The sequence below is a fragment of the Hylaeus anthracinus genome, unplaced genomic scaffold (genome assembly GCF_026225885.1).
Source record: "Hylaeus anthracinus isolate JK02 unplaced genomic scaffold, UHH_iyHylAnth1.0_haploid 11997, whole genome shotgun sequence".
NCBI lineage: Eukaryota > Metazoa > Arthropoda > Insecta > Hymenoptera > Colletidae > Hylaeus > Hylaeus anthracinus.
In genome coordinates, this window is record NW_026534344.1 from 6,610,501 (window position 1) to 6,624,395 (window position 13,895).

The following is a 13,895-nucleotide window of genomic DNA, read 5'->3' on the forward strand; positions in this document are numbered from 1 at the left end:
CAAACTAAAGAAAGTATAATACAGGATAATATGTACTTATTTCCTTTACACTCTTAAGCAGGATACTTTACTAAAGCAAAGTATCCAAACATTATTAACATTATTTACTGAATTTTTATTTGTATGCATGTAGAATCATCCCATTTTCAGTTGTACCAGTTACTGTGGGATATCTTGTATAGATAATAAATGTTAATGAAAATCATAATACATAATTATGAATATACAAAATGTTTGACTGTAAAGAGCCAACACATACAGTGAGTGAAATATATTAAATGGAACTTTAGGAAGTGAAGTATTATGCACTAAAAGAACTAAATTACATATTTTGTGTTATACAAAAACCACAGTGCACAATGTAGTCAATGAAAGTGAAGAAAAAGGAAAAATGGAGAAAGCTATTGCAAACAGGGAAAAGAAACTTAGAAGTTTGCATGCTGACCATGTATGAGCATCATAATTAAGTTCCTTCTTGAGGCTTGTAGTACAAATGATGAGCATTTGTCTACTTCCTTCCCTAGAATATAAATTAAAAGCGTATACCACTGTATAGCATGCATAATAAAGAAAACAATTATATGAATGACACTATTTATATTATATAAAATATGGTAATTAAATTGTTCACACATTCAGTCAGTATTCTAAAAGTTTGTTTTGTTATCATAAAAACAAAACAGCAGCACTTTATAAGTTATATTTAAAGTCTTGTAACTTATATTACTTTAAAGCAATTAATTAAATTTATTTTAATTTAACTGTAGCTTAAAAGTAATAAAAATAAAAAGGTTTAAAAACTATTGAGTATGTTTTAATATTTAACTCTAAGATGTATAATTTTTTATTATATCCAAGATTGGAGAAATTTATGTTATTCATATTAGTGCTACAAAAAAAACTGAAGAAATTAAATGCATATATGAATAGCAAATAAGTAAGAAATAGAATATCCTGTTCAATAAAAATATAAAATACAAGTTTGAACAAAGATTAGTAATGAAATTCTTTGTTTCTAATAAAATAGTTGAAATATGAAAAATTCTTGGAATGACTTTATCATGTAATAATGACATTTTTTGTTCCTACTATTGTTGGCAAACAGAAAATAAATTTAGAGTATTTATATGTATTTACAAAATAGTAATATGAAATTTCATGATGAAATTTAAAAAAAAAAGAAACCATCACCAATGAGTGATCAATGCATAACCCATCTCCAAATACCAGTCCAACAGAAACACTATTTAGATTAATAATACTATTAAATGATATATTGATTTCCATATATACTTAAAAAGAAGCTATCACATTTAAGTAGCACAGAATGCAGTTGAGAATATATTTAAAAGTAAAAGGAAAAATGTCATACCTTTTTAGATGCAGCTCCAACTTTACTCTTCTTTGTACCCCTAACTTTCTTCATCCTGTTCTTACGTTCTTTACGCTGTTTCCTTGTTTGCTTTTGTTTCTCATATAGTCCATGCCTTGCTAACCTATATTTAGGTTCAAATTTCTTAGCAAAGTCTAATGTGTCGTAGACCAGTGCAAATCCAGTAGATTTACCACCACCAAAGTTGGTTTGGAAGCCAAAAACAAAAACTACATCTGGAGTAACTTTGTACATTTTGGCTAGTTTTTCACGTATTTCAGTTTTACGAACTGATGGATGGCTTGGATGAAAAACATCTACAACCTGGAACAAAACAATTAATAATACAATTAAAAATCATCCATAATTAATGATCTTGACTTCATAAGCAACAGAAAGAAATAAGAATCGTAAAACATTGAAGAATAGATGATGTAGATACAATGTAAATACGTACCATTTGTTTTCGGCATAATAGCCGATTGCTCATGAACTTTCTGGTTCTAATCGTAACTGTACCCTCCGTCTGCAAACAAAAATAACAGAATTGTAAGGTTATGTTTGATTTACCATTTACTTAAAACTGTTTCATTTCGAATAATAGCATTAAAAACAAATTAAAATATTTGATTCTACGATGTAATTCGTATAATAAGATCAAATACTTTATTTACATCTTTACTGACATGTTAACAGCATGTACACTATTGGCTAGCAGATTCATGTCACAATAATATTAGTAATACATGTTCATAAAAACAGTATTTCTAAATTATATTTGTAAAGGATAAATATTAAATCATCATTAATCAACTTTCAAGCAAATATTTCATGTTTCTTTCAATGATTAATTCTCAGTTTTGGGATACGAAATACATACCATTTTACTTGATTATTGTACCGCCAGTAAAAGGACAGTTACGGAAACGTGTGGCGCTATCTATACTCGAGTTATTTTACAACTAATATCTTCACGCAGCTAACAAAAAGTTTTATTCATTTTCATTCAGAAGTAATTTTACAATCGAAATTTTAATTTTTATATATGAGTAAACGAGATTACATCAATTATTTATTTGAAGCAATGCAACGTAACTTCAACATAAAACGAAATAATTTGATATTGCTTCCTGTTTAGGAATTATAAATATATAACGATGAATTTGTGAAGTTACGTTTTAAACTTAATTAAACAATTGTGGCTGTCCAAAGGTAATGCAAAGAATAAAAAAGTGATTTCGACTTCATTTTTTAGTACTTTTAGATGTATGAAAAATGTACTGTTACAACTAATCAAATGTACTTGTTTTTACATTCTTTTAAATAAATTATTAGTAAGAGTATATTTAAATATTATTATACAACAATAAATAAGTGATATAATAACTACTAAATAACTACCACATTTATTTTTATTTATTCATTTAGTATGCAATGTTTTATCGACAGAGCGAAGGAACACGTTCTTACGAAGTTCTTAGGAAGACCGTAATTGCATTTAGCGTTGGCTGCAGTGTTCCATCTATCTGATTGGTTCTCTTTGGACGAACGTCCATTACTCTTCTAGGAAGTTTCGAGAACGGGTACGGGCAGTCATATTGGTGAGAATTCTATGCGTTTACAACAGTTCGTCAAATACTATTACGTGGAACGAGACGAGCGTTTACGGCACGCGAATATTTCCCACGAGCGTTTTTCTTTCTACTGATACAGGTAGGATTAAACAGTAAATCCAGTGGTTATAAGAATATATTAGAAAATATGCGCAGACGAATAGAATTTTCGTCATTGAACGTTGCGATCGATTGCGAGCTTGTGAATTTTTCTTGGGATAGAAATTCGCGTAGTATTAACATGCAGAATCAAGTCACGGTAGAACGTTTCGAGCTACTGAGGAATACATAAGCATGATTTCAACGTAGTTTCGGCAATTTTCAAACTTCGAGTGGACGTTTGAAGGTTGAATACTAGTTCCGTATACGATTAAGCATATTGAATATTACGAAATACGAGTCAATTAGTTTTATCGTGCTACTAGCTGTGGTGCGTGCCCGTGACTCGCACTTTAACGTTGAAAAATGGTGGATTCCCTATTCTTTACTCGTGTCAATACGAAAAGCGGTTGAAGTTTTAGACTATATCTGTCACCTGGGGTACAGATAATCTTATATTATTTAGTTTTATTTCTACAGTTTCAATTATAAGTCGATATTTATTTTTCGTTTTGTTATAAATACTGTTTTAGAGCATTTGCCCTTTTCTTATACGATTTTAACCGGCAGACAAATTTTCATTGTGATACATACTTGTACGTATATGTATGTGCATTATTGAAGAGTCTACAAAGTGTTTGTGTTCTTTGTTCATGGCACGACGAATAGTGCGTTATACCGAAACCACGTTTCAATTTTCTCTTCCGTATCAATTAGCAACATTTTCCTGCCTCAAAATGATTCCCGTCGCCATTTTGAAACCAAAGACGCACATGGATATAATGTACTAGATATTTCAGCGAACATACAATTCATTCGTTTTGAGGTTTAATAGATTACGGAATGCACGTTTAACATTGTCTTTCTTACAAAAAGTACTGATTTTGTAACTTTTGCACCTTGAACGTATACCTTTAATTGCGCTGTATGTTTATTAAAATTAGAAATACTTAAGATTCAAGGTCACTACATGCAATTCCATTTTTGAATCAAGTATATGTATAGTACATTCAGATATTGACGTGAATTTGGATAACAAAGGAACTTTTTTTGGATATTGTACATATAACAGGCACGACATAAGATGAGTTAGATTTTAAAATTCTATCTGTATTCGTATTGAACATTGATACTTAACGAATTTTAAAGTTAAATAATGATTAGTTTGTTTATTATTTGCAAACCAATTTATACAAAAAATTTCATAATTTAAATAACATTTCAGGTATAGAATATATATCTAACAGGAGAACTTGCTTACCAATAATTTAACACTAAATATCTATGTAATACCTATTTTTTTTAAGAAAGCATAGCTACTAAAGATGGCTAAATTCACTAGATAAAATAAAGTTTTTTTGTATTTTTTAAACATATCTCCACATTATGGGACTATATTATACATGTACATTTCTCAACTGGTAAAGTAACAAATGATTTCCAAATTCTGTTCTTCTTGTGTAAATTAAAAGTCATACATAAAGATGATATAAACATTGTTGCTTGTTTAGTATTTTCTACTAAAATTTGCAATCATAGTAATATTTTCATTGCATTTTCTTATTATTAGCAGGACTGTAGTAGCCTAAGAATCAGTTTCATTCGCAAACGATAGGTCACAGTGAAAATGGTGAAGGAGACGACATTCTATGATATATTGGGCGTGAAGCCTGGGTGTACGCAAGATGATTTGAAGAAGGCATACAGAAAACTTGCTCTTAAATATCACCCTGATAAGAACCCTAATGAAGGAGATCGCGTTAGTACTCCTGGTTTTTAATGCAATATGATAAGTAATTGTTATTACATTTTAACCAACATATTATTTTTATTGTAGTTTAAACAAATTTCACAAGCATATGAAGTATTATCGAATCCTGAAAAGAAGCGAATTTATGATCAGGGTGGAGAACAAGCTTTAAAAGAGGGTGGTGGAGGAGGCAATGTATTCTCTTCACCTATGGATATCTTTGATATGTTCTTTGGAGCAGGTTTTGGTAGAAGAGCTAGAGGGAGAGAACGCAAAGGACAAGATGTTATACATCAGTTGTCTGTGTCACTGGAGGAACTGTATAAGGGTACTGTTCGCAAGTTAGCTTTGCAAAAGAACGTTATTTGCGATAAATGCGAAGGTAGGTAGTTTTAGCAGTGCTCACTGAAAATCTTGTTCAAAATAAGAAATTATTATATTCTTTTTTTTTTTTTTTTCAGGTATTGGTGGAAAGAAAGGTTCCGTAGAACAATGTACAACATGTCATGGATCTGGTATGCAAGTCCAAATACAGCAACTAGGACCAGGAATGTTGCAGCATCTTCAGACTATGTGTGTAGATTGCAAAGGGCAAGGAGAACGCATAAATTCTCGTGATCGTTGTAAACAGTGTGGTGGCAGGAAGACTGTTAGAGATAGAAAAATTTTGGAAGTTCGTGTTGATCCAGGCATGGTAGATGGACAAAAGATCGTGTTTAGCGGAGAAGGCGATCAAGAACCAGACTATGAGCCAGGAGATATTGTAATTGTTCTTGAAGAGAAGGAACACGAAGTGTTCAAGTCAGTATTATTTACAATTATTTTAATTGGATTGTATTATATTACGTGTATTTACTATTATTCTGTTTTAGGCGTTCGCGCAATGATTTGATCATGAGAATGCAGCTAGAACTGGTAGAATCTTTATGCGGATTCCAAAAGGTTATTACTTCTTTGGATGGAAATGATTTATTAATAACCTCACTTCCGGGAACCGTTACAAAACACGGAGATTTGAAGTGTATTTTGAACGAAGGAATGCCAGTTTATAAAGATCCGTTCACACATGGCAGACTCATAATTCAATTTGTAGTAAATTTCCCGAAAACCATTGACCCTGCTGTTATTCCAACGCTAGAAAAATGTCTACCTCCAAGGGAACAGGTTATAATTCCAGAGGGAGCTGAGAAGTGTATACTTACAGATTTAGATCCAGAACAAGAAGCAAGGCGAAGAGACCAGCGACAGGCGTACGAAGAAGACGAAGGAGGTCCCTCTCGAGTTCAATGTGCCACACATTAATTTGATTACATCAATGTCAATAAATATGGTCATTCTTTCATTTTAAACCCGAGAGAAATGTCTAGATATGTGCACGACTGTGAAAATCATAAGGAATCTCCACCGATTCTATCGCAAGTATCACATTAACACCTAATTGTATAGAAAGACCGTTGACACAGACGACGATTCATTTATCATCACGCCTGAATTAAACTATAAATTTTGGTGAAAATTAGTGAACTGTTTACGATTAGTTAATCAATCGCTTGCTGTAGAAAAATATTAAAAAAAGATGTACTTATCATTAAACAAAGTGATAAGAAAAGGTGAACTTCTAACGCGACATCATGTAACGTTAGTACTAACTGCAAACATAATCGATTATATCATGTAACGATAAACATTCGGATGACATTCTGCTATTTGTGAAATTATTTCTTTATAATTAATAATTAGCAGTTTCCAACACTGATTAATATGGGCATATTGAATGCTAGAAATAAAGTTAGACAGTCGAATGAAACTAGTACCTTGTCTATATTTGTGATTCCCTAAAGTTCTCTAAATTATTAGTATTTGATTATGCGAGCTTTCCGACTTTAGCTCAATGTGTATAATACTAATTTGATTATTACGAAAATAGTATGAAACATATTTAAAGATATGCATCTACGAAGAAGATTGAAAGTTAATATCTAATGCTTTTCATACTTTTTATTATAGAACTGTAGGTTGCTTTTCTCTTAAACGATTTTCTCTTATTCCATTACATGTAGTGTTTATCTTTTTTTTTATTTAGAAGATGTAATTCCATACTTTGAAATTGACAAAATATTTTAAGTTTATGTTCATAAATGGTACAATATACAGAAAACAATGTGGTTCCTGTATGTGTGAGTGGTCTGTTGCGTATATTTAGAATTGTTTAAAAATGGAATAAAAAAGGCGTACCAGTATACACTTATAATTCTAATACTGGAAATGAAACTAAAAGTATAATTAATTTTTTTTTATTTTATTTACCAATATTTACTGCAAGAAATTGCTTTTATATAACGTTTCTAAGTAAACGCGTTTCGTTTGTTTGCTTACAGCAACATTAATTAGACGCACGAACAAATGTCCATTTAAATGATCGTAAGTCTGTACTGTACTAAATTAAATACGTCTTCGATACATTCGCATAACTTACTTTATACGAGGTCATGTACTCGTCCGTAATTACTATATAGCGAATTTAAATAGACGTGTATTGTAATCTTATTTATTATAGATACATACATTGGTGATCGATTAGTACTTTTTTTAATCGTCTCAAATAAATTGGAAAAATGTAATGCGAAATACGTCATAATATTAATTTTCATCAAGTCTATTTAACCTTTGATCCTTTACGTGGATATTACCTCCTCATTAGTCGCTCCGTTATCGCTAAGAAATTATTTCCTTCAAAGCATAAAAACTGCTTTTTAAAATTACACGAAGGTATCATAAATAATAGTTTGCTATGGTTCTAGACATTATTGCTGTATTCCGCATTGATGGAAAAATATTAAAAAAAAAAAAAGAAAAGGTTGATTTATTAGGATGTTGCACTTGAACCGAATACACACACATACACACAAGTATAATTAACGTTGTCGTGAGATGCACAATGTTAACGTGCCTTTGAGTTGCGTAAAATTGCCTAACGATGGCGATATAATCGCGACAAGGGTCGATGTTTTTGTAACGTGCGTATATGAGTGCCCGAAAGCCAGCAGTCGAGATGCCGCAAAGGTTTCTGGGTATGCGGAGGGAGCCATATTTTTCCAATATCAGTTATGCGAAAACAGCGTACGCATAGCATCTGCAGAATGGAATTTCGTTCGGTAACCTGCGTAGAGTCTGTGTTTCACTAGAGGAATCAATTACGAAGCAGACGACAAGGGATCGGAGCAAGAAGACGAGACGATTGGGCTAGTCGGGAAATAATAAGCGTGCGTTTCCACGCGATCGAGAAGCGAGGTTCGGTGAAAACGATGAGCGCGGCCCGCGCAGGTGTTCGAGTCGAGAAGAGGGTTAGTTAACTTAACCCGAGTTCGTAACCGCGACCGGTGGTAGTGGTGGTAGTACTAGTGGCGGTGGTGGTGGAGGCAGCGGTGGTGGTGGTGGTGGTGGTGCTACTGCTGCTGTGACGATGACACAGCGTCATAACACGACGTACGTTCGTCCGTGCGATTTAACGCGAGTTGTTATGGCAGTATAAAGTGTTTTTGTACCGGAGAGTGCATTCGCGCCATTACCGATCGAGCGTGTCGTGTCTCGGTCACGATTAACCTGTGTGTATATTCAGTGTCAACGGAGATGGCTTTCTTGTTTAGTGTGTGAACCTGAAGATTTGGAGTAGCATATTTTTGGAGTGACAGTGGCTCACGATGACATAATTAAGTTCCCATTCATCGTTCCTTCGTCGATAAGTGAGTGCTTGTATGTGAAATGGAGTAATTGGGACTGTGACCGCGAAGAACGCGACCGGGACCGTGGCAATGACACGACGTCATCGTTGACTTTTTTTTTTTTAAGGTTAAATATTTCTCGCCTGCACGCGTCGCGTTTGTTTTCATCAAGGTCAATTCGAGAACGTTGCCCGTCGGCAACGTTTACAAAAATTTCCTGCTGCCGACTCCGTTTTCCGCTCGGAGCGTGCATGCGTTACGAATAACAGCGTGTTTCGGAGAGTTAGGTTAGTTCGATGCTTAGCCCCGTTGCGTAGTTGGACGCAACCGATTGGGCGAGTTGTCGCTTTGTGAATCGACCTTGCGAGTATCAGCGGAGACGTAATTTCCTAATAAACAAAGTTACGTGGCTGCGCTATGTCAAGCCGGTTCGGAGCATGAAAATAACAATAGTTTGACCTTGGTATTCTTCCAACCGTAAATCTCCGCGAATCGATTAAAGAAAATTCCGTGACAATTATTTCCAACGATAAACGTAAACTAACGTCCGCCGAGAGAACAATTTTTCGAAAGGAAAACGATTGCTTTCTTACGTTATCGAATCGTCCAAGAAGAAAAGAAGCAACGCTAACGTTATTACACCGCCGATTCCCGATGCATTGGAATTTCGACTAGCCTCAACGAAACTAGTATAATGATGGAATGTACGGAATCACAGCGGAGAGGTTAGACGGGCATTGACCGGTGACTAGCGCGCGTCTGTCGTCCCGTCGGATGCTTTCCAGTTTCAAAATCTTGGCACCGTTTACGAGGCCTCCGTAGTGGTCAGCTGCGACGGAAAGCAGTTTGCGTGCGTATATGCGAACCGTGGATTTTTCAACGCGAACATCGAAAAGTGAAAGAACGATTCGGTGAAGCATTCGTTTGGCATGCCGTACGCGGTGCAGCCGAGGATGTCGAGCGACGAGTACGTGCACGGCAGCTGCAAGATTCCGAGTATCGGTGAGCGCGCGTGGCCAGGAAGAAGGACTGAAAGAACGTGGTGGGTTTCGGCGTGATCGTTTCCGTTTACGGAGGATGCGGCAGGACCTCGAGGTACCTCCACGTAGGCGTGCTACCTGGGTTCCAGTGATGTCGGTGTCGGGGTTACCTGCAGCGCTGCTGGACCTGGACCATGGCCGGCAAGCCTGAGCAGCCGTCCACGCACCCTGTTCCCCCAAGCCACAGTCATCATCATCACCATCATCAACAACATCAGCATCATCTCCAACAACAACAACAGCAACAGCAGCAGCAGCAAGAGCAGCAGCAACAACAACAACAACAACAACAGCAGCAGCAGCAGCAGCAGCAACGTCCTCAGCAGGGGATCCAAGAGAATAGCGTTCTAGTGTACGTGTCGGGGGATAATTTTGCATACGCGACGGCGGTGGGTCAGAATGCCGCCGCCGCTGCTGCTGCTGCTGCTACCGCAGTCGGCTATCAATCTCCGCAGCAGGCGACGTACACCGGCATCCTGCCGCCTCAGGTGGCGACGGCGGCGGCGACGTTTCCCGCCAAAACCGCCATATATTGCAACGATAACGCGATCGGTAGCACGGCTAACTGTTGCCGATTGAAGCCGGTCGAGTACGCGTCCACCGATGGAGACTCGGGCCGAACGGTGCGAACCTTGTCCACGGGCACCGTGGAAGACGTGGAAGAAGATTACGGTACGATCGTCTCGAGCAACGGTTTGCTCTACAGGCAAGCAAATTTCGTTCAAGCAACGAGCACGTCTGCGACCACGACGATGACTTGTGTAGTATCGACGTGCGACAACAAGAACCCACCGAATCGTGGTCCGTTGGAAAACGATATCGGCAACACCACCGAGAACCTCGCGTCGAACGTTGAGCCGATCAACAGGGTGAACGGTAACGAAATGGTGGCCAACAAATTGTTTCCATCGAGAATTCACACCGAGATGTATCCAACAGGAGCAAGGCTGGTGGACGGTTATAACGATAACGGTAGGATCGCGCAGGGGAATCTCGGCGAGGGCTGCGTGGGGCTTCTGAGCGACGAGACGGGTTGTGTTACTTATGTGAGACAGGGAAACGAAACGTCGCAAACGTCCGCGAGCGTTTTTCAAGCGGACAGTGTCGAGCAACGCATCGACATGGACGAGAAGAGCCGGCAGCAGGACGCTTTCCAGAATCAGGCCGGCTCGTCGCTTTCTTCGTCCTCTTCGAGCATCGGTGGCAGCGGTGGCGGTAGTGTTGTTGTTGTTGTTGGTAATGGTGGTGGAAGTGGTGCGGTTAGCTGTGACTCGGTTCGTTCCGATACTGGTGAATCGTCGACGTATAGTAGTCTCAGCAGTCCCGAGAGTCAAAGTCAATCGGCATCGCACGACGGTTTGTCCGTCGGTCCGACGGCTACCGGTGGCGGTTCATGCGCGCAGCAGGCTGCGCGTCAGCCGTCGTTGTCGTGCATCAACAACTCTAACAGTAATGACAATACTGGCCAACAAAATGTAGTGCTTACGATGAACGGTAGTGGGGTGGTTACGCAGCAGCAGCAGCAGCATCAACATCAACAAGCGATTACAGTGCCACGTGGATGGAAAAGGATATGCACCAACGGGGTCATCATTTACATCAGGTCAGTCCCTCTTTTACCTTTACTCTTACGTATATCAACACTTTACCAACCGGTAGCCTATTAATCATTTTGCTAAGAATACTTTATTATCTATTATTTAGATAATATATAATGCTCTCATCATTGTAGGAATTATGAAATATTATATAAATATTAATCAGAAAACGTTTCTAATAGAGAAAATAAATATAGTATAGTACTAATGGTATCAAAATAAGAAATATCGTTGAATTTTATTATACATCCAATCACTACCCGTCGGTAAAGTGTTAACACTAATAGTAAGGCTTAATTAAATGCAAATGAAAATAAATTATATCGATAGAAAGAATTGCAAATATTCGAAACAAACACCAAATTGAACAGTCTCAAAAACAAGCATCAACTTATTTTGAACGTTTCGACTCTTAGATTTCAATCTTGAGTATTTGTAAGTGTTATATTATATACAATTCTTTTTTAATTTACAAAATCACTTGGTATTATCTAAAGCAAAACCACGATAGGAAAACGAATCTTTTGGAATGAAATTGATAAGGGGTTATACTTTTGTTTAGATTTAAACAAAATTAATTTTTTAATCTCTGTTTATAAGTGATACATTACATAGATTAAGGATGCTTACAGGTGATCGTTTAAAAACACTATATATATTAGGTGTACCGGAAAGTAATGTCGTTTGTGCAATTTTAAATACTTGTTTATCACTCATCAGCTTATTGATTTTTATCGATATGGCATTGAAAATTTGCACACTAAATGGGAAAAGGCTGTTGATAACAAAGGCGATTACGTAATTGATTAAAAATAGAAATTTATTAAAAATTTGTTCGAATTTAATGTAAAAGAAACGACATTACTTTCCAGTCTGCCTAATAAAACATAACACAACAGTTTACTTCTGCCTAGTAATTAATGTAGTATTTATTTATAGTATAAATATCTATTTATGAATAAGAAATCCATATTAACTATCAACGTTATTTACTCGTTTACTAATTAATAGTCAATGTCAAATTGAAAGGATTCCAATGTATTTGAAACTACGTCGAATTAAAATTCTCTCCGGCGCATTTACCGCGATGATCAAAAAGATGAACGAAACGATTTGCGGGCAAACAGTTTTCCAGTTCCGTGTTACTCGGGGATCGGCTTCCGAAGGGTTTATCTTGGTGGTTTGTGGGTTAGTAGCATCGATCCGCAGTTAAATGTTCTTGCTAGAACTTTAATTTCGCTAATGGAATTAAACTGCGTCCAGTCGGCGCAAATAAGATTAACGAAGCGACTGGTAAATTAGGATAAAACCTCGGAGACTGCGAGCGGTACGCTATGCTGTGTCGCGAGATTTGTTGGGAAATCATTATTCAAAAATTACTTGCTATATTCGTTTCGATAACAAAGCTCGGGGGCGTAACAAATGCCGTGAGGGTTTCATCACCTAAGCAGAGACACTCGGCTGTTCTCGGAGATCTTAAAAAGGTTTTGTCCCCTTCCGTCTTTCCCGACGTTCAAGTAAAAAACATTTTCTGGGAGCTAGGGCCCCCCTCCGTTAAACACCCCCTCCGCCCTTCCCACTTTTGCCTGTCGTCATCCAGCACGTGGAAAGCGAAGGCATCTTCCTTCTAACCCCTCATTGTACTTTTATGGCTCTTTTCAAAGTCCGTTCGAGGGTCACTTTCATCTTTTCTGCCGCGCCTTTTTCACGGGCTGTCTTTGCCAAGATGCCACGCATCCTCCGTTGCCTTCAGCTGCGTTGTCCTCGTGTTTACAAGGGATCGTTTGTCTTCTCTCTGCGCGGAGAGAGTGTAAAAATTGAATCGATCAGATTCCCAGACAAGAATCGCGAGAGGTATGCGCACCCGATTTAGACGCCAACCGTAGGCGTCGAGACTTTGAATTTATTTCTTGTCCGAATAGGATCAAATTTTTTCTGCTAGTAAAAAAACATGGATTAATAATTATTTTTACTTGTTTCGAAGCCCCTTTTAATTTTTTCTGCTGGGACATAGGTGTCCCAATAATTGTTTCAATAGTTATTCAGTTGATCAATATTTCATTTCAACGATACAAATACAACAAACTGCACTCGATTTCCAATTATTCGGTTCGTGAATGCAGATGTATTAAAATACTTATTTTACTCAAAAATGTTCTCATTTAGGATCTGTATAAATAGAGTATTAATTTGCTCAGACTCCAAGCAGTAGTATTTCTTATATTGTCACATGACATTTGTGCAAATTAATGTATACTTAAAATCAATATATATTCAATTAATTATTGATATATTCCTACTTGAAATTAGTGAAGACAAAATTTCTTGCGAAAATCCTTGCAAATGAAATATTAATCTGATGGATCAAGATCTGTATTAGTTTGCTCAAGCGTCGAGAAACGCTATTTCTCTGATATACTTGAAAAGTCCGAAGGAAAGATTTCCGTCGTACATCCATCTTTGTTCGAACGAGGGGATTTGAGATCTTGAGGTGCTGGGAGTCGCAAAGGGCAACGCCTCATGGCGTAATCGTGCCGTGGCAGAAGAGGTCCGACCTGGCCTGTCCCAAAGCTTGTTAAAACGATCCTTCACGGGCTGACAAGAATCACGGTTTAAATGACGTTTAAAGGGCCCCGACAAACAAAGCTTCGCTGCCTACAACGCCGACCGACCGCGTGCCCCCATGAGCCATCGCCTTTTC

The 13,895-nt window shown here is 37.2% G+C and overlaps 3 protein-coding genes across 9 annotated transcripts in view; 2 read left to right on the forward strand and 1 right to left on the reverse strand.

Moving 5' to 3' along the window:
* Positions 1-2,339, reverse strand: part of LOC128889310 (40S ribosomal protein S24) — a 2,802-nt gene extending 463 nt beyond the window's left edge. The window contains exons 1-4 of one of the 2 annotated variants that reach the window (XR_008460416.1): positions 2,253-2,339; positions 1,830-1,898; positions 1,373-1,696; positions 446-520 (exon numbers count right to left, since the gene is read on the reverse strand). Coding sequence is in view for 1 of the 2 variants with exons in the window: in XM_054146853.1 (XP_054002828.1) it covers positions 1,373-1,696; positions 1,830-1,898; positions 2,253-2,255 (396 nt within the window). In the remaining variant the exon portion in view is untranslated. The remainder of the gene's footprint in view (positions 1-445; positions 521-1,372; positions 1,697-1,829; positions 1,899-2,252) is intronic. The other variant, XM_054146853.1, reaches the window with a different exon arrangement.
* Positions 2,340-2,942: 603 nt separating this feature from the next.
* LOC128889308 (dnaJ homolog subfamily A member 1) lies at positions 2,943-6,645 on the forward strand. Of its 4 annotated transcripts, XM_054146850.1 has the most exons (6): positions 3,066-3,085; positions 4,310-4,505; positions 4,655-4,843; positions 4,922-5,216; positions 5,296-5,635; positions 5,707-6,645. In XM_054146850.1, the coding sequence occupies exons 3-6, from the start codon at positions 4,712-4,714 to the stop codon at positions 6,134-6,136; spliced, it is 1,197 nt and encodes a 398-aa protein (XP_054002825.1). In that variant the 5' UTR covers positions 3,066-3,085; positions 4,310-4,505; positions 4,655-4,711; the 3' UTR covers positions 6,137-6,645. The 4 variants fall into 4 exon arrangements, with proteins under 4 accessions (XP_054002823.1, XP_054002824.1, XP_054002826.1 ...); XM_054146848.1 differs by lacking the exon at positions 4,310-4,505 and having other exon boundaries at positions 2,943-3,085; XM_054146849.1 differs by lacking the exon at positions 4,310-4,505 and having other exon boundaries at positions 2,944-3,085; positions 4,658-4,843.
* A 959-nt stretch (positions 6,646-7,604) lies between these two features.
* Positions 7,605-13,895, forward strand: part of LOC128889306 (uncharacterized) — a 314,808-nt gene continuing 308,517 nt past the window's right edge. For all 3 annotated transcript variants that reach the window (XM_054146841.1, XM_054146842.1, XM_054146840.1), the window contains exon 1: positions 7,605-11,199. In XM_054146841.1, the coding sequence (XP_054002816.1) occupies positions 9,731-11,199 (1,469 nt within the window). In that variant the 5' untranslated portion in view covers positions 7,605-9,730. The remainder of the gene's footprint in view (positions 11,200-13,895) is intronic.